Source organism: Aplidium turbinatum, chromosome 15 (genome assembly GCF_918807975.1).
Source record: "Aplidium turbinatum chromosome 15, kaAplTurb1.1, whole genome shotgun sequence".
Taxonomy (NCBI): domain Eukaryota; kingdom Metazoa; phylum Chordata; class Ascidiacea; order Aplousobranchia; family Polyclinidae; genus Aplidium; species Aplidium turbinatum.
In genome coordinates, this window is record NC_137486.1 from 13,256,702 (window position 1) to 13,281,699 (window position 24,998).

General features: G+C 37.8%; 2 protein-coding genes across 3 annotated transcripts in view; one reads left to right on the forward strand and one right to left on the reverse strand.

The window, feature by feature from the left end:
• The first annotated feature begins 2,871 nt into the window (after positions 1–2,871).
• Positions 2,872–7,029, forward strand: LOC145784434 (uncharacterized). Its single transcript, XM_082596247.1, has 2 exons — positions 2,872–3,075; positions 4,127–7,029. The coding sequence occupies exons 1-2, from the start codon at positions 2,872–2,874 to the stop codon at positions 4,442–4,444; spliced, it is 522 nt and encodes a 173-aa protein (XP_082452373.1). The 3' UTR covers positions 4,445–7,029.
• Positions 7,030–7,338: 309 nt separating this feature from the next.
• LOC145784753 (basement membrane-specific heparan sulfate proteoglycan core protein-like) overlaps positions 7,339–24,998 on the reverse strand; it is a 32,167-nt gene continuing 14,507 nt past the window's right edge. Inside the window, exons 9-30 of one of the 2 annotated variants that reach the window (XM_082596605.1) lie at positions 24,756–24,878; positions 24,253–24,381; positions 22,935–23,124; positions 22,277–22,434; positions 21,825–21,946; positions 20,364–20,576; positions 20,068–20,253; positions 19,409–19,527; positions 19,090–19,228; positions 17,862–18,107; positions 15,940–16,080; positions 13,749–13,949; positions 12,789–12,968; positions 12,282–12,400; positions 11,644–11,755; positions 10,893–11,006; positions 10,539–10,663; positions 10,060–10,208; positions 9,853–9,940; positions 9,535–9,743; positions 8,940–9,037; positions 7,339–8,561 (exon numbers count right to left, since the gene is read on the reverse strand). In XM_082596605.1, coding sequence (XP_082452731.1) covers positions 8,379–8,561; positions 8,940–9,037; positions 9,535–9,743; positions 9,853–9,940; positions 10,060–10,208; positions 10,539–10,663; positions 10,893–11,006; positions 11,644–11,755; positions 12,282–12,400; positions 12,789–12,968; positions 13,749–13,949; positions 15,940–16,080; positions 17,862–18,107; positions 19,090–19,228; positions 19,409–19,527; positions 20,068–20,253; positions 20,364–20,576; positions 21,825–21,946; positions 22,277–22,434; positions 22,935–23,124; positions 24,253–24,381; positions 24,756–24,878 — 3,344 coding nt within the window. In that variant the 3' untranslated portion in view covers positions 7,339–8,378. Of the gene's footprint in view, positions 8,562–8,939; positions 9,038–9,534; positions 9,744–9,852; positions 9,941–10,059; positions 10,209–10,538; positions 10,664–10,892; positions 11,007–11,643; positions 11,756–12,281; positions 12,401–12,788; positions 12,969–13,748; positions 13,950–15,939; positions 16,081–17,861; positions 18,108–19,089; positions 19,229–19,408; positions 19,528–20,067; positions 20,254–20,363; positions 20,577–21,824; positions 21,950–22,276; positions 22,435–22,934; positions 23,125–24,252; positions 24,382–24,755; positions 24,879–24,998 lie in introns of both variants that reach the window. The other variant, XM_082596604.1, reaches the window with a different exon arrangement.

The window sequence follows — 24,998 nt, forward strand, 5'->3', positions numbered from 1 at the left end:
CAAGGGTTTGAGTAGCTTTGAATGCCACACTATGCGTTCAGGTGTACACTGTACAATTTATTGTACATCGCACACAAGCACAGTACAAAATAATTTAGGTCTTGATTAAATCACTTGAATATGTTCTTGAACCTCTAGAAAGTACCTTACGTACCACAGATTCACCAATGTTAGTGCTTTGCACACCGCAATTAGTCAGCTTAAGAAATTAGCTTTGTTTGTAGTATGGTGTTGTTGTTAGTGAAATCCTAAAGACAACAACAATGTGGCAAAAGAGCTCTTGCTGGAAGTTCCATTAAAAAACTGGCTTCCCTCAAACGAAAGAATAGCATGTTACATGTTACTAGATACTTCTGATGTTAGATAAGTAAAAGTAAGAAAGGCGAAGAGTATTTCTGTTATTTTTTTGACAAGGTTAGCCTACTAGAGTCAATCTTTTTCGGAGTGGTCAGTTTATAGGGACTTACCCTTTTTTGTTGCTTTTGGATATAACATAAAAAGGCAAAGCTTAGCGCCTTAGCTAATCTCTAAAACCTCATGTTGTGGTTCAATATCGTTGGTTTAATGCAATAATTACATTTTAATGTGCAAAATAGTTTTTTAACCGTTACATCAGCCAATCTAATAACTCTCAATCAAAATTGCTCGAAACTGATATGTTTTGAAAATTATTCAAATTATTTCAAGGTTTCGAATCAGTTTATATTCCTTATGAAGTAACATTTTTCAGTGCAAACATATTTTGAAATGATTAACAGCGTTTCGATGAAAAAGTGTCTCTCTTAACTTTTATTCTGTTTCACGTGGATTTTTTTTTATGAAGAATTTTGTTTCTAATAAAACAAATCGCTCCGATTTGTCTTATGCTCAAGCAACGCATTATTTCTGTTGAAAGAAGTGAGACATTGCAGAGCATAAAGTGCTGATGCACCACATAAGCTAAGCTGGGCCTACCCGTGAATAATTCCGGGCGTGCATCTGCTGAAAAGTTCTTAAAGTATCACACTTGAGCTTGAGCACTATTTTATTGCAACTTGAAAGGAATCTTGCCCTGTCAAAATAAACACACCATTCCTTTATGCCGCAGTGAGGCTGTCCATCATCGTCTTTGTGTTCATATCCGACGAGTTTATTGATTTAAATCCGATCGGTGTGAACTTTCATAACTGCTTTATTGTTCTTTGAAAGCGGAATATGTTCACCATCTCGCATTGCGCCGCATCCTTTAAATGTCTGACCCCTTGCCTTAGTAAAGTTGAATTGGTGAAGCAGATGCGAGGTCAGAAAAATTCAATGAAAGTGTTGCTTTGATTGTCCTGTCTCTTCAATTGTCAAATTTTTGTGAGAAATAATCGCAAGCTTAAAAAGCAGACATTGAGTCAATGTAAAAAGAACAAATTTTTATAACAAGGATTTGGTTGGTTATGCAAAAAAAAATAGACTGTAAAAATTAAGGTATGCGAAGCACTTCGCCTCTTTTCTCCATTGTTGCTTTAAGATATTTCACGATCAATTGCTGTGAAAAGCTAAACATTTTCAAACATTCTGGAAGACAAAAGAATACTCTTCATAACAGCTCTGTAGGCCTAGCAGTCAGTCAGTGTAACATTTTTACTATCACAACACAAAATAAGATTAGAGCAGGTTGCTTGCTATGGAAAGCACTAAACATATTTACGTTGCTTGTTAAATAAACAAAACAACGCTTTTGTGGCTGAAGTGGTTGTTCAAACAGTAAAAGTAGTTACAACCTAAAACACAACAGCAAACAAAGCAGACAAAGGTAGGCTGTGTACGTACAAAGCAATAAGCTGATATTTAACTTTGAATGCGCTATCGAAAATTTACACAGCTTGTAGCTATTGCTTTAGTCTTCTGCTTAGCAGCAATGATATAGCTGTCAGTAGCTGTATAACCTACTCACGATATTAGGCCTAAATCAAAATCATATTTTACTTTTTGCAGCTAGGGCAGTGCGCTAGAGCAATGTTTGCCCACAAGTTAAAAAAATAGATGTACACCATTGTAATGGAATATGTTGGGTACGTAGCTAACCTGTGGTTTGCAAGAAGAAAAAACTTGCAGCTCATGCAATGATTTGGTTTGAAAGGGGATGGAAAAATAGAAAGCGATTATGTTATAATTCATACTCATAGGTCAGAATTTGCCAACTATAATTATAGCATACTCCTATGGCGAAAACCACTAGGAAAAGCTAGTGATGTAGTCATATATCGCAGTAAATAAAAAAAAGTGTTTTTATTTCATCAACACATTTGACTGTTTTTGTTCTTTCTTTGTAAAATGAGCCAATTTTGAGATGAATTGATTAAAGCTGAATTTGACGAGTTTAGCGTAATCGAGACATGAGACAAAGATTATGATATATTAAACTTTGAAAACGATAATAGCCATAATAGGCATGTACAGTATCAGTATACTCGACATAGCACGTGTATAATGAAACCTACCTGCTTTGTTCCTTTGAATTGAACCAGTTCAACCTGTTGATCAAACGTCATTCCGTACAATTGGTTTATTTCGTGTGAAACAAGCAAGACACACTTTAGGTCAACAGTCTGACAATAATAAGATATCGCATTATCTTGATGAATGGAAGTACGGAAGCAGTTAGTTTATTTTAGGAGCTTGATCAAACGGCAGAAAGAGACCATGCAGCTGATAAAATTCTATTGTAGCCTAAGTCAAAGAACGAAAGATGGCGCAACTTTATGTCAGAGGCATAGCCCCTAATGTGAAAGTTGTGTTGTGGTTAGTGAGCTGTGCAATAATCTTATAATATCAACTAAGTTAGCAGTTACTGTGTGATAAACCCTGTGTAAAGATAAACATTATCTTTTTTTCTAGAAAATGACTTCGTATAGGGGCGTTAAACCTGAAGCCAGCGTAAAGGCGAGGTTGCACCAATTTGAAAGTGCTGTTGCTAGTGCAGAACATTTTTCTAAACACCCAGACCAACTTCGCAATAAGCGTGGCAAAACAAGCGCATCTTCATCTGGAAGTTTTGAAGAAGACAATGAAAACGGAAACTTAGACTTTGCTGACTTTGTTCGGGTAAGAAGACTCACTTTCAGTAGAGCAAATACATTTGAAGAACATGAACAGTTTGGTGGTCCAAGTTTTTAAGCAGCAAGGCCGTAGCAGATTTTTAATAACTTATTTTCGATATTGCTAACTTACTTTACATATCAAAACGATTTTTGTTGAGACCAGGCAAAACGAAAAGAGCTGGTGTGACAAAACGTTGACAATAAAAATATATGATTATGTAAACACAAGCTGTAACTGAGCACAATCAATCAAGTTTCATGATAAAAACAAGTTGTGGGTCACGGTTAAGAAATGCTCAATGTATAGGTTAATTTCAAGTCTTCAGTTGTTATAATTGTTATCTCACTGTCTAACATTTGGTACATCGCTTAATCAAGCTACAGTCAGGGTTGGAAGTAACGACTAGTTGTCACTATTCGATAGCGTTATTCGTTGCTTTCTGAATATCGAATGCTTATACCCATTCCTTTTAAAAATAAATATCGAATGCGCGTTACTCACTGCTTTTTTGTGCAAGCAACGAAATCATTATTCGTTTTTCACTAATCGATATTTAGGAGAACTGCTGAATCATTTTTTGTTGTTCACTTACTTCGTTGTCAAAACGAATTTACGAGATTTAGTTTTCAGATTACTATCCGTCCTAGTCCCCTTCTGGTTTTCAAACTTTAAAGGATTAAGGACAATTTTGCGGGCAACACAGTTCAGAAAAACCATGCCAGGGAGAGTCGTTAACAGTGTTGCCAACCTTGCGATTTTCCCACAAGTTTGGGCTTGTTTTTTTCGAGTTTGCGTATTTTTTTTTGAGTTTGCGGGTTGCTTGTTATTTTTTTTAATTATTTTTAGTAATTGCTATTCACTGCTTTTTTTAAGTGTCGATAGCGGAAAGTCATTGCTTTTTTGAGCACTATCGAATAGTGAAATAGTCACTGCTTTTTGACTAACGACTTCCAACCCTGGCTACAGTATACTCAATAAAGCTTACTCAATAGCCCGATTAGGTGTGATGTTACACATTTTATAGCCTATAATTATTTGCTGTTGGGTTGTGCAGGCATTTACATTGGGCAGCACTTCCGCTGTGAGCGAGAAAGATGCTTTACGTGAAGCCTTTAAGATTCTCGACTGTGATGAAGACGGTTTCATCACTTTGTCTGACTTGAGAGAAGCCATGGGAGAATTTGACGAGGATGAAGAAGATGACAACCAAATGACGGATGAGGATCTTGTAGATATGATAGCCGCCGCCGATGACAAAGGAAATGGGCGAATAAACTTTGACAGTTTTGTTCGTATCTTACAGCCGAGCAATAAACATAATAATAACCCTAATGAGACTTCGCAGGGTCATAAATCTAAAGCAAAAAGATGACCAAAGATAAGACTATGTGATAAAAGCTAAGACAACAAATGTGTGTAATTTATGATACCATTTGCTGAGATGACAAATGGTACGTCACCTATTTGTAAATACCACATGGCATTTTGATAGATGACCAGCCTAGGCTTACAACAGGACCACAACACCAATCATTGTAGTTTTTGAATACGATGACAACTGAACTATTTGAAGAGGGTGCTTTTCTGAACTGGATAAAATTCCGATGGGCTCATCATCTTGTTTTATTTCCTGTGCTTATTATAACTACAGTATTGTAATTTGTTGTCGGTTGTACTGTGCCTTTATTTCTGAGCCCCTGAGCAGTAGAATTTTATTGCTGTAGATATGACGCTTTACAAATATCTAGCTAGCAAAATTGGTTGCTTTTGATATTGATTCAACCCATGTTGACGTTGAATCGATGCAAAAAGAACCCATTTGGAACGCTGGACTTTTAGTAGGCTATAAGTATATGCTATCGCTTTAATCTCAAACAATGCACCCTATCTCAGCTTGCAAAATTGGTGCTTACTTTTTACATCAATTCAACGTTTACAGACGTTGAATCAATGTAAAAATGATCAATTTTGTTAGTTGGATAGTTATTATTTGGTTCAAATTGTGCGACCTGTATCATCCAACACAGTTCATTTCGGCAAAAACGTCAGTATGTATGTAGAAAGATTTTCGATTGCTGTAAGGGCAAAAAATAAGAGTATGAAATGTATTGGAAAGAACTCGTGGTACCAGATTCATATCGGTCAGTTTCTATGAGTTCTGAGGCTCTTGCTTTTACACATCGTTCCCTAATTGAAATGTTGCCCATGTATTGTTCTTTGCATTCAATTCAAAGGAACAAAAAATAGTGTGTTTTTTATGTAGTTAAGACAAAGTATTTTGTGTAAAATGCACCGTTTAGCTTCTTTTTCTCTGGCCACGTAATAAACGTTACTAAACTCTTAGGCCTTGCGCGTAGGCTACTGGTATGCTACGTCGATTTTTACATAGCAATTTAAATCCGACATCAGACTCGAATCGTAAAAGTAACTCTAGCCTAAACTTTTACTTGCTTTCTCAACACTACACCAGCGGCGAATTTAGGGTGGGGGCAATTAGGGTGATTCCCTCTCCCCCTAAAACACAGAAAAGCAATTTTAGTCACCATGTATTTGCAAAGTCGGAATCTCCCCCTCTAAGGCTACTCGCTGGATCCGCTCCCTGTCAGGGGCGGATCCAGGTATTAACGTTAGGGGGGGCGATGCCATTGGCATTCAGGAAAGTGGTCAGCCCGGCACAAACAATGACGGGGGTCTGCCCTAGAAAATTTAGATCGAATTTGGTGCGTTCTGAGAGCATTTCGAACACAAATTATGAGAAATTCTATAACTTAAAAAACCCTCAACAATACTGTTGTTGGCAAAGGGAGGGATGAAGAGCTGATGTGCCTATGCCATCACCAGACAAAGAAAGAAACTAACAATAACAGAAACAACTATTTTTGTGGACTTAACAAATAAAACGTAAATAAAAAAGCTACTTTGCCGGAACGTGTGTCGTACCTTTGACTACAACACAAAGTCAAGTTTGCGATTTCTACTGTTGGCAAATCGATTTATCACGGAGTCTGTGTCAATTAAAATGTCCCGATGCTGGTATAGTAAGGCCAATCCATTCAGTCTTTCCTCGCCAATGTTGTTCCTCAGCCAGGTTTTTAACGACCGAAGAGATGAAAAGCTTCTTTCGGCTGATGCTACGCTGGCTGGCAAGATTAATAGTAGTTTTAGAAGAGAGTGTACGATTATTTACACATCTTCATCACACTGTTGTAAAGCTTCTTCCGCAGTCATCGGTAAGACTGCAGCAGTCGCCGGAAAAGTTATATTTGCCCACTTCTCCTTCCATAGTTGGATTTCTGAACATAGAGCAAATTCCACACTATATATATGACATAACAAGCCATTGTATGCATTGCACATGACTTTTGTCAATGCTATCGGGTCGATACTTGAGCAATTTCGTGGTAGCAATGATGTTAGGTGACAAGATGCTAAAGTCTCATTGATAAACATTGAACTTTGCTGTTTATGTGTGCAATTTCAAGGTAGAATTCCAATGGTTTTAGTTCCACGTCTGACCGCCAAAGTTGCCAATAACCCGCTTTGTCAACCAGCTTATCTAAGCTAAGGGATTTATCGCTATGCTCTACAGTGCCGGCAAAAAGTTTAGAAACTTTTTAAATTTTAGTAATTTCGCTGGGTATAGACTCTGTGACGAAATAATAGCCTTATACTATGTTATTATTATAGCCTACCCTAATCTTTGAACATGGCGAAAGACTTATTCAGCATTGCTTTCGATATGTTTCTTTCAACTAATTCATCTATTTTAAACTGTTTGGTTTGGTGGCCGTGCTTAACTTTACTTTCATGGACGTATGCTTTAAATTTACATCGCATGCACGTTTTAAACTTTTGTGGTTTTGCCGCCGTTTTCTTTTGTTGGTTTGTTCCCGTAAACTATTAGTAACTTTTTTATTGCTGTTTTTTTCCGACAAAGAAAAATAAATTGAAAGAATGTTGTTTTCCAAATCGTACACATATAAATGAAGAATAAAGCTACTTTCTTAGGTTTTAGGGGGGGCGATCGCCCCAATCGCCCCCCTCTGGATCCGCCCCTGCTCCCTGTGCTACACCATAACCACTTGGTTTTAAACTGTACCACTCGATTTGGTGACGTTGTGAGGTTAATCAAGGCGAAACTTCGAGTTCAAGATTTTTTGTTTTGCTTATACTGTTGTCCACTGTCGTCAACACTTTCACAAAACCTATAACAAACGCAATATATTTCTATACCTAACAGCGATTATTACAACCAAAGCACAGAAATATGACGAAACACTTTTATTCGCTATAGCCTAACTAAAATCTGATTCTCGACCACTAGTCTTTAGTGATGTTGGTTGTGTATTCAAGAAAAAAACCGAAAAACTATGTTTTAGTTGTCAAAATAGTTGACCTGTCAAACCAGACAAGTTACAGTAGTTTGCAAAAATACAAAAAAAAAACTTGAATTCGAAAAAAATTCACATATTTCAGAGTTTTGCAGCAAGAATTTGTTTGATGGTAGGATATATTTACCGCATAGCCTCGACGCTGTTGTGTAGACAAAAATTAAAGTTACCACAAAAACAATGCTGGAGCACAAAAAAACAAAATTAGTAGGGTATGCAGTTAAAACAAAACAACAAATTTAAGGAAAGTAACTCACGATGCTGAAATACGAAGTTGGTGCAGGCCACACTGGCCTAATCAACTTCAAATTGCTAGTTAGGTTTTTTTATATTCACCACATTCTTTTCAAGAAATAGCTAAAGTATGAGCCCACTTACAAGTGTCAGTCTAGTCATTAATGGTGTAGGGCTGTAGGCTAAGCTTTGGGTTACCACGAATTGTTGTGAAAAGGTTCTGTTTTTTTTTTCACATCACACCGCAGCATGGCCAAGCCTGACATTTAAAATGCCTGGCATGTTCGATAAAATATTTCAGAAACACAGCAAAGTTGGCTTTATTTTTTGAATTGATACAAAATAAAATTTTCTATCTACTTACGAAATCAATTATTTTTTGCAAAACTGAAAAAAGTAAAAGCAGATTCATTATGCACAAAAACGCAGTGTTACTATTGTTGTACAATTTACAGTAAAAATAAGTGATGCTGATTTTTCAAAAATTTCAAGACCAAATCAAACTTGCAAAACGATGTAAATCCACGTCTTCAGGAATATTTCAAAAACAAACAATATTAGTTTCCCTCCCCGAAACCATGGTGTTAGTGGTATCAAAATACTTTGTCTATCGGTCGAAAGTCAGTACCGAATGTTCGGTTTAGGTTGCTTCTGTTTTTTTTTACACTGACGTTCGGCTTCTTATTGGACTACGAGTGTTGCCATTTCCCGATCGGTGCCGTGCATATTCGATCCCGTACAAGCGTATGTTCCAGAATCGGATGATTGGACGTTTGTGATACGCAAGACTCCTTCGAAATCTGTTACCCTTGACTCTGGCAACATGCCATGTTGCTTCGTCCATGACACCACAAAAGCGGGCATCTGCGCAACAGAACGCGGTTTAAAAAAGTTAAAATGAAAAAGGCGCCAAGTGTTTGAATTTAAAGCGTCGTAATAGATTGAGTATCGCCTTTCTTTAACAGCTTGATCGCTACTTATTTCACAAGTGCAAATGAGGCTGAAACGATCTATTTTAACCGAATGTTGAGAGTTGGTTGTTGTAGCATCGTTTTTCGCAAGCTTTTGTGACACATTCCCTAATTAAGTGCAATAAGTAGTGGTGCCGTAGTCGGTGTATCGTCGTTCTATCAAGTTTAATATGACTTGGTGTGTTGTTTTCATTACATTTTTTTGTTTTGATAAACCAAGAAAAATTGTAGCCCACGATTTCCCTCTAAACCACAATGTCACACTTCTTACCTTGCTTCTTGCCGAGCACTTGAAAGTAACCGAGGAGCCGACAACGGCTTCCACTCGCTTGGGTTTTTCCACTCTTACTCTGATCATTGGCCTCTCACCTGGGTCACACAAGCATATATGAAACAAAACCATTTTCAGCCCACAAGGCAAAAATAAACCATTTTGTAGTTCAACAAGATAAAAATACTATGTTAGTCAAATATGCCGAACATTATCTCACAGCTTTCTTATAGCAAAATAGTACTTGGTAGCAGGCGCGAATCTAAGAGTTTTTTTCGGGGGGGGCCAGAAAATTTGAAAATCAATTAAAAAGAAAGAAAAAGCTAAACAGATATGAACAATGATACTACGACATATACGATATGCTAAAAAATAGACATTAAAACAACCATTTTCATCAATTGTGATGCCGAGGGACTAATATCAGCTGTTTAGAAGCATATCAAACCATTTGATGCGAAAACATACAATTTTTCACAAAATTTCGGGGGGGGCCCGGGCCCCCTGGGCCCCCCCCCATAAATCCGCGCCTGCTTGGTAGCCTAAAATGCATTTGCACAACGATGGCAGCGCAAGTCATTCTTTAACGTCTTACTTGCTAGTGAGATGGAAACAGAATCACTTGTTGAACCGAATTTGTTTCGTGCTGCGCATTGGTACGTTCCAACTTGTGAGCTTGAGAAGGATGAAAGTCTCAGTGTTCTGCCTCGGTTGGTAACGCGAGCTCCGTGAGGCAGAGGTCCATTGTTCGAGTTCTCGTGATGCCACGACACAGCAACGGGCGAAGATGAATTCACAGCACAGCTAAACAATTTATAATTCTACTAAATCAAAGATAGAAATTTCCTCTCTCTCAGACTCTCAGCGAAAAGTAATTTTAAATGACACAGGATAGGCAACACAGCAATACTACCGTATGGTTATACTGGATCCTTTCCTGGCGTCTACGTTCTTTGCAGAAACGGTGACTTCTGGAAGATGCTGGGTTGGGGTAGGCGATGCTGTTGAATGAAAATAAGTTGAAGATATAGCAATGCATCTAAAATGGCTACCATGGAATTCTGCAATCCATCTTAAGGATGGCGTGACATAGCCAGTGGTCAGAGCAAATGCAACACACCTCTTTTTCTGCATAGTCCTCCAGCAGCAGTTGGATTTCCTTCATATTCCGGAGCACAATTTTCGCACCTTTGTCCAGTGTATCCTTCCCGACAAGCAGTGCATGTAAGCCTGTTGGCTGAAACGTCGTAACGGCAAGTTTCTGAAAAGCTGAATAAAAAATATTATGACTTTGCCCTGCTGTGATGTGACTGAAAAGCTTTAAATTGGCAAATCACAAGTGCTCCAGCAAAGTTTGAAAAAGTTATGCTCGAAAAACATTCATCTAAACTTTGATATGAGAAGATGCAAGTTTAAAGTTAATTTGCTAACAAAAATGAAAGTCAAAATGAAACAAAAAACGAGTTGGGCGACGCTTCAGTGAAATTAGATTGAGATGCCCTCATTGGAATCCCAGTAAGACTAATCCAACTGATTACTCAATGCTTGTATTCAACAAATGGTCAAAAACAACCACAAAAAACATTGCACATATCTCACCTGTTTGCCCCAGTGCCAGGACAAGCGCATTCACGACAGTCCCGTGATGTTCCTCTTGTGGCAACTCCGTAATATCCAGGAGCACATTTCTCGCATCGCTTCCCTATTGTGTTGTTTTGGCAGCCCTGCCATATGCAAACCATTTTTGACGTTATGAAATCACGACTCTCACATGATTATGACTTCTATGAAAACGGTGGCGCGATTTGATACACCAGTTTGTGTTTGAAAAGTTTTTAAAATATTTTGGATTCATCTTTTTAGGTGCAATTAGTTTAACAGTTATTTATTAAACTATAAAAATTAAGTGTTATATCAACATAAAACGACATGTGTAGCAACAAATACACTTACAACACAAGCACCGGTCGTACTGTCGCAAGAGTCAGAATGTCCATTGCATTCACACGGACGGCAAACTGCGGGATAGCCGTTGCTGTCAAACCTTGAATATCCTGTGGCACAATCCTGAATACAAGGTACAGGTACAGTACATGTACAATGTACATTCATAGGTGATTCCAATGCTTGAATCCAAGCATGAAATGAGAATAGAGTAGTAAGTTCTCTTCTCTTCGGCCACCTTTCTTTCAGCAACTATCGACCCAATTTATTACACCTTGGGTGGAAGTGAGCGGTGTTTCTCAACAACTGACATAACCCGGGAGTTAAACCAGGATGGCATGATTGGAAAGCTAGCGGCTTTACTCGCTGCGCCATCACATAAGTTTACACCTTACTCTCGTACATGCTGAAGATTTCGTATAGGCTATTGAGAATCTTGTATTAATACAGCCCAACGCTAGAAATCAAGCAGGGGAACCACTTGTTTACTTTGTAATCTGCACTTTATTGAAACAAAATTAATGACAATCACGTAGACCCTATAGAGTTCGTAAATAGTGGTTAAAGTACATTTTCAATGATAGACCTAGTAATTAATATACAGCAAAAAAAGTAGTATATGAACAATTGTACATTTATAACAAAGCGATGTTCAGAAGTAAGAATATGGGTTTCTTTGTTATGTGAATGAAACGTTTTGAAGATATAAAAACATAAAATACATTACAACAATAAGTAAAACCGAGAAATTTGTTTTTACCTCACAGGAAGAGCCAGTATAGCCAGCAGGACAGGAGCATTGTTCGACTTTGTGAGCTACGGATTTCCCAGTATGACGAGGCACAGCTATATCCAGGAATATGTTGCTGATTCTGTTGGAAACCGTTTTAAAAAATCAACTAAACCATAAAAAAGCAAATGTAACAATGTGCAAATTATAAATTTGCATGAACATTGAACAAGCAATCACATTTTACAACAAACCGAGCCGTTTTGCAATCGATTTGAGAGCAGATTGCAGTGTGTAACGTCCATAGATTGGTTCAGGGGCTTTTTAGGCTCGGAGCGGTTTGAAAAAAAAAAACTAGCCAAGAAATAAAAAAACATCCTTTGGAAACGATTGCGACAGCTGTAAGGTTAATTAATTATCATAACACAACCACTCTTTCTGGTTGAACACAACTATTTTCAATGGCAGTCAAAAGCTTTACTTTGAGCTTCTGCAATTTCCAAAAAAAAGTTACATATGGTAGCGCTGTCAAGCTAATTGCATTAAAATTGATCAGGTCACCAAAGTTTTGACCAAGTAGTTTAAATAGCCTAACTTCAAAACAACGTAACAGCAACGTATACGTGAACCCATATAGCTTTAAAGCTACCATGCAATATGAAGGTTACTTTGAGGTTATCATTTCGGTGGAATGGGAAGCCCTAATAAGAACGGCATCAAGTTTGCTGAGAACAATCAGGAACTCTTCTCTTGATGGTGCAGTTCCAGAAGCTGTCAGCCAGTTATTCTGAAAGTAATGCATTGTTGATCACAAATAGTCACATTTTTGTCCTATCCAGGCGTGCGCAGGTGCGCCCTCCTTGTGTTTGAAGATTTAGATTAAACAAGTGGACGGGAAGACAAGAAAGCCGATCTTCGTGTCCACTTTCAGATAGTTCCAATGAATGTGTCATGGCCATGCATATACATTTTGTTAAATATTTGAAAGCAAGTTTTATAGACATATGCATGCCCCTACGCTTTGTTTTATTTTTATTTATAGGTGGCGTGTTCTGTCCATTACGTTGCTAACAAAATCAGAATCAGTGTAACAACCTCAATTTTATTTAAAAAAAACTCCATTTTGCGTTTAGACCATTCATTTTGAAATATCAAGTGCAAACACTTTAACTCACCTCTGAAAGCTCAATGATAAATTTTGCAACTTCATCAAATGCTGGGTACTTTAGATTTATATATTTCAGCGTTATTCCATTTCCAATAAGTTTAACACGGGAAATGGTGTATCTTGGACCACTATTATGATCATCAGTAAAATAGATTGTGTAACGAAGCTTTCCACCATACGAAGTCAACTAGAAAAAAAGTAGATCTTTGAAAGAGACTTGACGAAACTGTGCCACAAATGTAGGAAACCCAACAACACGATCGGATTTAGCATTATTTCATGTAGACACAGAACAACATTAAAGATTCTTAAACAAAGAAAGCGAAAGTATATCAACCAGGCAATTTCGGATTAGGTCTAGAGAGTATCTCAACTTGAACCTCACAAACAAAAATGCGTTTAAAGTTTGTACTGTCTCATGTGTAGCGTGCCATAACACGTTTCTACCAATTAGTTTAAAATCCTGTGCAGAGGCAGGTCTGAGGTTCAAATAAAATCCTTAAATTCTTGAATATCAAACGTTATATTTTGTTTCTGAATGGGTAATTGCATATTTACGGCTATTCCTTTGTTTTGTATATTTTCTAATCAATTTGTGTGGTGCATTTCTGTCACGCCTCTGAGATCTGTTCGATGTCGATTTGCATTCGTCAGTTTGTTCTTTTGCCTAAGTCTGATTAGTTGTGCTTTTTACTATAGAGGTTTTAAGAATAGTAAAATTTAATTTCTAACTAGTAACTATCATTCTATCTTCAGAAACACTTGGATTTTGTTTCTCTTAAGGAGAGCAATGCTACTTACAATGCAAGTTTTCTACATTAGTGTGTACGTTTACATCATAAGGAAATTAGATAGCAAGACATTTGAATCATTTTCTATGGCACAATTAGACTGACATGCCCACAGAGTTACAAAACTCAAATAATATCACTGAATCTTTGGCAATTTACGGTATGAAATATCTTACCTTGTTTCCAAGAAATTTTTCTGGCAATACCCAGTAGAAAGTATCATTGTCATTATTAGCTAAGCTGGTCATTTGAGCAGAGACTTGCAATAGTTGTCCACCATCAAGCGTACCTTCTACACTCACGCTGTCTGGAAAGGTGTCGGTCATAGCTTCGTTCGTCAACGTCAAGTGTTGAGCATCTTTCAACCCCATTGCAATCTGTAAAACGTTAATTGCATGAAATAATGTTTGATATGAATGTATCATGTTCATGAAAGTGTCCATCTTTTTAACACCGAAGTACATAATCTTCTTCTTCTTGAACAGAATAATCATGTTTGATCAGCTGTGGCATCCCATACGAACTCCTTCCATTTTGCTCTGTTTTTTGTTTTTGCTAGTACTTCTGGTATACTTTTTAATCCCGTAATTTGCTTGATATTGTCAAAAGTACATAAGAGGCTACTAATAATATTTGTGCATGTTTGCAGGAAAGATGATAAACGAAAGGACTCAGTTGAGGATGGGGTGAAAGCTTACGTCATTGCTTTAAACCAGGGTTGTGCAAACTTGCACACTACTGGGCCAAATACACATGACCAGCTTGGTCAGCGAGTCACAACTAGAAATGTCTATATTGTTCATCAGATTATGACGAAAGTGCAATTGTGCACGCAATAAATAATCGCGCAGCTACCTTCGCCTAGCTATAGCCTAAAGGCGCCTTCTGACAGAGATTGCGGAATGCTCAGCTGATGGATGTTCACTCCTTGTTCACACACAGCACGCCAGTAGGCTATTCAACCACAAAACAGCAGATAATATGTTGTCTGCTTTTTCGGCTTTTGATGACTTACTGTAGAATTAGTGGTTATAGGCAAATTGTTCGTAAGCAATTGTTCGTAAAGCAATTGTTTGTAAGCAATTGTTCGTAAAACAATTGTTCGTAAACTGTTTTTCGTAAAATGAAATCCCTAAAACAATTCTTCGTAAAGCATTTCTTCGTATACATCAAATTTTAACTGCATGCACGAAAAAATGCTTTAGGAAGAATTGTTTACGAAGAATTAATTTTACGAACAATTGTTTTACGAACAATTACTTACGAACAATTGCTTTACGAACAATTGCTTACGAACAATTTGTCGGACACCAGAATTAGTTCAGCTCTGCGTGCAAGCGAATAGAATTATGCTACTACAGATAAAATGTGACTGCAATCAAAAGATGTAACCACAAGGAATGTAGATAAAGATTTGTTTGCTTGATTGGCTTGATTTCACACTGGTTGAAATTGTCCGGTTGGCAAACAAAAAATAATGTTCACTATATCTTGTAAACTTAAGACATAAATGAAAATCGTCCAGTGGGCCACACATTATTTAAACTCTGGTCCTTTCTGTTGGCCAAAAAGTTTAAGTTCGCGGGTCACGTTTGGCCAGCGGGTCACGGTTTGTACACACCTACATTAAACCAATGACAGACTTCTGTTATCTGAATGATGAGATAATTGGAAGCGGTGGAAAAAAAGCAGCTATCACAAAATAGGCAAGATTGAGTTGGGCAAAATTCAGGTATTGTGGGAAGTATTACATGAAAGAATCTTTTTCTCAAATAATAATAACAATCTATTTCACACCAGTTGGGTATAAAATAGCGTCAAAAATATTTTACGGTAACGAGACATTAATGCTAAGAGATACTGGCAATTTTAAGAAGAACGGAAAGGGCAATGGTGAGAGCAATATGTGGGAAAAAATGAGGAGGGAGAAAACGACCGAAAAATTGGTGGATATGCTAGAGAGAGGTTATTATACACCGCATTGCAAGGGCAGATATAAAAAAATAGTATGGGCATGTGGTAAAGACTAAAGAGTGAAGAAGAAAGTTTTCTCAGAAAGACATCGCTTTTAAAAGTGATTGGGAAAAGAAAAGAGAGAAGTCTAAAGCAGATGTTTTTTTGTGTCCAAAATACATCATTTGTGTTTATTGGCAAAAAAAACTTTCATGTTACCACACTGAAAATTTTTAAATGAATTTGCGATCTGGTGAAGAAAACTTTCAAAGCTAGATTTTTTATTTAACCAAATTAAATTTAATGCAACGATACTCTGTTTAATACATAGGTGACCCTACATTCCTTGCAACAATAGCTTGTTATTGGCATATTTTAATGTACAAAAAAACAAAAGATCAAAATAGTACCCACCACAGTCCTGTTCCATGTGGTGCTGGAACACACACTTGATATTCCCATACAATGGCATTTCAAGCAGCCATCTTCATTATTGTCCGACATGTAATAATAGCCTGGTTTGCATTGATTACATCTTCTACCTTCTAACCCAAGCTGAAACAAAGAAATATCATTTCTGCTTTAATCACAACAATACACAGCATCTAAAGAAAGCAAGTATAAATCTATACTCGCACAGTGAATACCAAACCAGGGCTCGAAGTCTACAGAAGTCCGAAAATAATATGCGCAGGGGCACCGGAACGGTTTTTGACTGGGGGGCAGGATTATGAAAAAAGGGCAGTTTTGTTCCTAAAAGGCCTTTTTTTAAGTTTTAAGCTGATGATGATGATGGCGTATGAGCGATCTTTCCAGGCTAGATTGGAGGGCAGGAAATCATCTGCCACTCAGCACTCTCGTCGTCCAGGACCCTCAAACCATGCGCACCGTGTGGAAGCCGGTGGGTTAGGCAGTGGTGGATGACATGGTATGCGGTCTGTTCCGTGGCACCACACTCGCATTCTGATGAAGGAGCCAGGCCCCACTTGTGCATGTCCGAACGAAAGCGGCCGAGGCCAGTTTGCAGGCGGTTAAGCCTGACCCACGCAAGCCTTGCGACGGACATCCCTGGTGGACGGGGATCGGCGTCGGGTATGAAGTCACGGAGAGAGTTTTAAGGTAAGATATAGCGATAATGCTCATCCATCAGCTCATCATTGAGTAATGATACAAGTGTCCGGTATACAAAGAACAATGGCAAGAAAGGGCATCATGCTATGTTATAATGATGTAGGCTAACCTACTGTGATACAGAATTTCGTGTCGTGAATATTATATTTTGTTTTCATTATAATAATACTATGTATGCTTTTACCTAGTCTTGATGGCTGCCATGGCTGAAAGATATCAATACCGGGTAGTAATCGTTTGATAAGGTTAAATTTTACTGGTTGGTTGTCTGATCAAAATGAGTTCGTAATTTCATTTTGAATGCTTTTGCGTTGCTGCCGTTTGTATGCCTCTTATTTTTTCTACATTCTTTGTGCTTTTTCTTTTGTAATTCGAATATGGACATTCTTGTCTGATACAAATAAATAATTAAAAATAAATTTAGGAAAAACATGAATTTGTTTATCAACCGTTGCATTCTCTCCTCAAATCGCTTTATATCAGACCTGATGTCATCTTATTGTTTTTATCGTTCTGAATACTTTTATTCTTCTAACTTGTAACACTACCGTACCATTGTATGTAAACTTGTAACAGCAGATTGCCTGCTTGGTGAGACTTTAAACTGACGGCATCCTAAGTTGCTCTCTGTGATCTTTGTGCATTCGCAGTTTGTGTATTATTTCGTTGTTTTGTTTTGGATATGGACAGCTTTGTCTGACGCAATATATCGTATAGCAAAATGTGGAGTAGCTTACATGACCTTAAAAGGGCACCATTGCCCCCCTGCCCCCCCCCCCCCCGCTTCCGGCGCCCCTGAATATGCGAGAGAAAATATCAGAGCATTTTGTTTACATTGAATCGTACATACAACTTCTGAATTGCATATCTTTGACTAGATTCGAAAGCCTTCAAGTCATCCTTAAAATAATAACGTTTCTACTTCAAATTTGTTTTCAAGTTGGGAAACTGCTGTGGTAAACCAGTAAGCCAGACTTCTATTGTAAACAAATCATAGGCCGTTTAATAACGTCGAAGGTCAAACAAAGCCTGCTTGTATTATACGTAGAAGAGTTCGCCCTAGCAGAAGAGACTTAAATCTTCAGTTTTCATTCATTGCAAAAAGTACGTATAAGACTGTTCGTTTAGTTTTCCCAAATACTCGAGCAAAAAGTGTACGGTGCAACAGAAATCTTGTGAAAAAAAAACTTGCTTGCAACACCCACCTTGCATTTGCAATCCTTTCCTAAGCGTCTTTCTTCATCAGTGGCGGCATTGCAACGTCTGTCAAGATGAGGCACACATTCGCTTTTGTGCGAGACGTATCCTTCGGTACATTCTTTACAATCCCAACCTGTGTACCCGACATCGCATAGAAACCGTATCGCTGGAACATCATTCGAGTAATCTTCGAAACCTTCAGGAGGGCCAGGATTACATCGTTGTCCTGTGTTTCCAAATTCGCATGTGATCTGAATAAATGGACACAGATTACAACAGTATAACTGCATAACATTGACAATTTGAGCGTATTGCTATAGGCAAGTGTTTGTTACGTAATCAGTTGCATTGACAAGGGGCGGGGATCCAGGAATACTTCTGCATCTGATCCCAGGGGTATTTTAGGACACCGTAGCCATTCCAAGGGGCCCGGGAAATTAAAGAAGCCACCGCGAGATCTTTGGGTATAATGTGTATTTCTTAGAAGTGTCTTGATTTGGGACAGGAGAATCACATTGGTACCAGGCCCAAACTGTCCTATCAACGGCCCTGTTCGTAATAGATCACATGATGATTTTCAGCAGTGATGCTGCAGAAAGTATATCTTTCCCACAAATAGAGATACAGCGCTAGATACTTTAAATGAGTCTCAACACAGCACATGCTTTCACATCTCCTGGGAATCTTGCATTTCAATAGTAAACGACCAACAGACGCAGATGCAGTAGTAAAACCAGGAAGCAAAATTCTTTGGTCGGAGTCTCCGTGTCCATTAATCTGTATATATTACGTGGTCCAAAGCCCAAACCACATCAATGTATGCTTATTCAGAGTATCGTAAAGGAAAAGTTAAAAAACAAAAATATTTCTTTACTAGATTACGAAATCAGAAGAATGTTCACCATTAAAATCTTAGTTTAGTTGTTTTCTTTCCACAAAGATAATTCAATTGACTGACAAAACAGCGGTTGAGAATTAGTGGTGCGATACTGATGAGTCCAGCCTCATAGCCGACACAAGTGTCTATCGCGGTCAATTCTTGCTACACTCGACTGACGAGAAATATTAAAATGTAAGCCAAGTAACCAACGTGGTTAAGAAGTAATTAAGCAGCATATTTGGAATGGAATAATTTCGTTAACAATCATTATTACTACTAGTCATATTTCATTGGTCACAAACAACATTTAGATGATACTGTAAAGTAAGAGTCTATAGAAGAATATGATTCACCTCACAAGAAAGCCCTATATACCCTGGGGGACATACGCATTCCTCCACAGCGTGTGCAATGACCCCAGCCGTCTGAGTCCCACCGCCATCTCCACGAGATGCAGATGGTTCAGCCACTAAAAGTTTCACATCTCCGACCCTAAAATATCAAAAGTTAGGCATGAAATTTTTGTGTTAGATTGAACAAAGTTTTGAAACATTTTTTTGCTCGGAGTGCCGCCAAACACTTCAATCAGTACAAGGAATTAGTTGAACGTTGCACACGTCTGATGTAGGTGATGCATTATCATTTGAAAATTGCATGTATGTGGAATCTTACCCAGTACTCAGCATCGACTTGTCGTACACTGTTCTGATGAGAACCCTATCTAAACGGCCAAGCACATTCAACATGTCTTCTCTGGACACCGTATCCCCTTCAGGAGTTTTAAACTGATCCTGCGATAATCACCAGAAAAAAATTAGCAGACAGTCCTTGAAGGAAACATAATAATAGTTCAAGGTTTCCTTGTTTATTAAAAATTCGACATCTGAAGTTGTATGAAACGAAAAATGATACTTTAAAATAAAGCAAAATAATTAATCGGGTCCCCATTGGCATCGCATTGTTGTATCAAAGTGGCCTACTCGATTCTTTTTGTTTGGTTTAATAAATTGGTTTGAATAGAGGATTAGCGAAAAGACAGAGCTTGGTATGACATCTTTGCATCTCCAATTTGGCTGAACAAATTAAATCTAAAATTAAATGAATCGTTGCCACCATAGTGACTTGTCGGCTATTATAGCTTATAGCTAATATCCTTTTTTTGTTTTAAACGTGATGCTAATGACAAGATCAACATCCAAATGATACGAAACGAAAAATGACACTTTCAAAGCAAAAATAACCAGGCTACTACTGGTACTGTTGTGAAGAAGTAGCCTACTCAATTATTCTAAAAAAATTCTCGTAGTCAAAAATATGGCAAACAAACTAACTTCTTCCAATAGAACTTCAGTAGTATGTTTCTCTATTGGTTCAGGATGAGGACCTTTACTCTTGTAATGCAACTTCTTGCCATTTCCTTCCAGTATGACGTCAGTGTGGTTTGTAGGTGTGCTTGGAAGATGGTACGAATTGTTATAACTGAAGGAAAACGTCAGAGTTCCACCGTAGCTGTTTATCTATAGAGACCAAAATTAAATTGGCTAAAGCAACTATGAAAGATCTTGAATGACTTTTAACATAGAATTTACAATGCAGCTTATGCGCTTGAACATTGATTTTTCAATACCTTTGCTCCCAAAAATTGTGCCGGTAGGCTCCAGTAGTGAGCTGCCGCTAAGAATCGCTTGGACAAATCGATCAATTGAAGCTCTCGAGCTGGGGGGTTCACATCAATCTGATTTTCTGTCACAGGCTGGAATCCCTCTGGATTGCCTTCTAAATCTGTTGGTTCCAATGTGACCTCTTGCTTGTTATCGGGCTCAGTGAATTCGATTTCGACCTGAAGAATTTATAAAAGCAAGTTACGTTCTAAATGACGGTACGAATGTTCCAGTATGGTTTGTTTATTGTCGCACTGCAATAGTAAAGTTTTTATGAATGGTCCATTTCTATTTTTTATTGTTCACTCACTATCACACTGACTTATTCTCATTACTTTATGTAGGAAACCACAAGTTCCATATCAAGTATTATTGAAGAGACGCTATCAGCTCAAGGGATTATACCAGAATAAGTCAAAGATTATCAAACTTTTCTAGAAACTGCCTTGTGATTGCTAGAATCAATGTGTCGGATATCTATTTTTTTAAATAAAGAAACTGGAGTTAACAGACCACTTGTGGAAAATCCAGCTTAGTATATATCAGTCCACATCTTCGGTAATCAGCAGTGTACAACTGTACATGCAGTAAAACATGTTCATACCCTTTAAATAAACAAATTTAATCTTGCCAAGCAAAACTATCCAAAAGTTTTAGCTTATTGCAGTAAAATGAAACAGTGAAAAGGTAGCTGTAGAATAAACACGGAAGACCCAACGAGCTCAAACAGCAATCGCAAACTTGATTTTGCACCTTCATTCGTGCACAGCCAACAACCACCTCTATTAATAGCTCAATAACGTAGTGGTTAATATATTGCCTCTAGTTATGGTAGACTTTGTTCGAAGTTAAAATCTTTGTTCTTTCTAGCGCAAAACCATACGGATTGGTCGAGTAATAATAACCTTGCATTTATGAATATGACACAAACTGCACAAAGAATAGTTCTTAAAGGACCATAGCAGTTGCAAAGCGGCAATAAAGAAACAATAGCCTACCCATTAGTTCATTTTCATTAAGCTGCTACTGTAAATTATACTATTAATCCAAACACGTTAAAAAGAAGAGAATAACAACAAAAAGCGACTGGGGTGCAGCAAGTAACCTATAAGCTACGAAGGATTGCTTTTAAAGGGGGCTAACTTTGTTTTGAGAAAAATGCCCAGTTGCTTACAATAACTAGCATAGGATTGCCATATTCAGCGTAAGCTACAGTAGTTAACCCAACCCTACTAATTTTCGCATTTGCAACAGCTAGGGCAACCCTCGAAACTGGGCGACTTTGTTAGTTTAAACCAACTAAATTGTTAGTTTAAAACTTAATCTTAAAAAAATTGAAAAAAGGGGTCGATCGCCTAACACTCTTCCTCCCTTCGTACGCCACTGGATGCAGCCATTTGTTACAGCATACAATATAAGTAAACTACCTTCGAAAATTCAAGTTTACTGGAAACACAATCTTTCGAACGATTGGAACACCAGCATGGTTTGCATTGATCAGGAGCATCTGGTGACGTGTTGTATTCTCCTGGTGGGCAAAATCCTGCGTCTGCTAAAACGATTAATGTATTAAAAAATTACGTTAAGCAAAGAAGAATGCAAAAAATGTGTGTTTTTTCCGTTGTTTTACAAATTTACCAGCAGAATAAGTTTGGGAGAAAGCCATTCAGCTTTACCGTAAACAATGACTGACAACAAAGCATTTAAGTTGAATAACATAATTGAGACATCAAAAACCGTTTTTTTCGACAAAAGTCCATCCATGTTTGTTTGTGGTAAGTTACAAAAAAAAAAATCCAAAAAAGTAGCCTTGCCTACTATCGGAAGAAAATGGGATTTGTAGACACCTTTAAGTAAGCAGCAAAAAGTAACTTTTTACCTTCGGTAGGGCCACCCGGTTCGGATGGGAACGTTGGCTCAGGAGTTGTCTTAGGCCTCTCGGTAACCGTGACAACCGCATCTGGTGTCCCAAGGATAGATCCATTGGGATTGATTGCTTCACAAGTGTATGCTCCCTGGTCAGAAAGCTTTATTTTGCTGCAAAAAAATGACCAAAGTAACCAAACAATATTGAAAAACAACCGGGTAGCCTACGTTTTCAAGCGTTGATTGCAAAAATAAACAGTGTATTTAGTTCATGCGCAGTCCAAAATGAGGGAAACCAAACATTTTCAAAAGACCTCGATAAATGTGGAAAGAAATGACAGCGAGGTAGACCTAGATATCGACTTTGTTTACCTAAATGCAACAAATTGTTTATAAGAGTGAGCAAAAAAATGAAAGTAATTTTTTCCTCTGACGTTTACGTTAAAACGAGTAAAATACAACACAGAAAAAATCAGACAAAAAACTGGCAACACTGAACTGGATTGCAATTAACTAATCTGGTTGTTGCTTGATATCAGGTTATGTGAGGCTAATGTTTGATTACTCAATAGACTATATAGACATATGTTTAATAACATGTGTTGAACAGATGTTGAAACGATGTAAAAAGGGGAAACTTTTGCTAGGGGGGTATTTTAAAGACCACACACCGTATAGTTAATGTTCCTTTTCCGTTTGCTGACGTCATAGTTACACGCGGAGCTGGTGGGACATTTCCCCAGTTGACCCTCCACGATATGACTGGGTTAGGTACACCTACCGCTTCACAATCCAAGGTGACAGTTTCTCCTTCTACGGCACTCACTAGATGCTGAGGGGGTGTGATTACAACAGGGGGTGCTGCAGATGAAATAAAACACATGGTAACATTGGAGTCGGAGAAATATAAAGTACCTTTAGGAGCTGTTTGAACGCTGTAGTGTGTGGTGATGACAGTAATAATAATAACAGTAATAACTCATGGATGCGACAGAATTCATGCAACTCAAAGTCCTTAAATCAACTTCTAATTCTTTTAAAGTGTTGCAGCTTTCTGAAGAGCTGCTATTGTGTTTGGAAGTGAAGCATAACTTGAGGCAGGTGAGATGATAACAGTACAGTAGCCTACTAGAATGGCCATCAAAAAAACAAAAGAATTGTCGAACTCCATAAGTACTGTACAAGTTGTTGTTTCCCACATTGTTTCGCAGAAAGTACACACCACGGGAATTTGTCAAACAAGAAAGGTATAGACACAACCTGACCACGGTCAATGTTGTCCCGTTGTTCTATTCAACCATACTTACACATGGCGTGGAAAACTTTTCGTGGTTTGTGAATATGCCACGAAAGCAGATCACAGACCACAAATCACAGTAAAATCTATCGCCTCGCTGATAAGTTTCATGTCTGGGATATGTTAAGTCAATGGTAGCTCAACATCTGCATTGACAGAGTTTTTACTAGGAAAGGCAAGCTGCAGCTGAAGAGGAACATAGGCCACAGTTTGGATGCAAACCCTTATGATCGAGAAAAAATATGGACAAAAGGAGAACTTAGTTTGGGAATTTTGCTTGCGATCAGGCAAAATTTATTCCTGTAAAATACTGTAGGCCTACTCTTTAAACATCTGCATTGTTAGTGAAGATCACTTTGGAGATGGTTAAAATACTTCAATAATTAATCAGCCTATTCAACAGTTTCATGTAGCCTATAGTATAGTGTAACATTTTATGCATCACAACTTTAATGTAACTAATCATAAAACACTTTTTATTATAATTATAATGCATGATTATGCAAATTAAAAAATGAGCAAATATGCAAGTGGGGAAAAAAATTTGTGCAAGGTATGTAAACCATGTCCTATCTTACTTGAATCATTAACACACTTTTAGCAAAACACATCAACACACGTATCGACATCAGCCTCCCACATTCCGTACTGTTGTGATAGATTTTAATGTAAGGTTTCAACACGCTACTCACAACATCCTTCTTCGTCGCTGTTATCATCGCAGTCCTGTTGACCGTCACAATGGTAGCTGTTTGGTATGCAGACTCTGTTACGGCACTCGAACTGTATGGATGCGCATCTAGCGTCAGGAGAGGCGGTGGCTGGGAAAAAGAAAATATAATTTATAACAACCATAGTATAGTTCCAGATCTACGACGAATTAACTTTCAAAGGCTGCTGAGTTTATTGCAGTTGGCCAGTGTATTCATTCAACAGCTTCATCAGCTGGTTACAGACCAGAACACACAACTGTAAATCATAATTTAGTTTTAAAAAAGACTTGCAACTGAGACAAATTTTTGAAAGAAATTTTATGAAAAAAGCTACGTTCAGTAATACTTGTTTAATTCAGTCTACTGCAATTAAAGTTTTCGCCACCCTGAATTTGAATTCTTTTGCAAGTTTGTCAAATAGATGCTGAAAAGCAAAAGAAAGAAGATTTGAAAAAAGCAAAAATGTAGATTTCACAACTTACGGCAGTTTGATTCGTCATAACCGTTTCCACAATCATCATCCCCATCACAGCGCCAGATTTTCTGAGCGCAGACACCAGTACCAAGACATAGAAATTCAGTGGGATCGCATCGATCAGCAACAACTATAAACCGATAACAAAGTAGGTCATTGAGGCATTCTAATTAGATGTGTAAACTTTTAAAAGTACCGTACTTAAGGTATGCAGAAGCTCCAATACATGAAACAATGAACTAGCTATAGG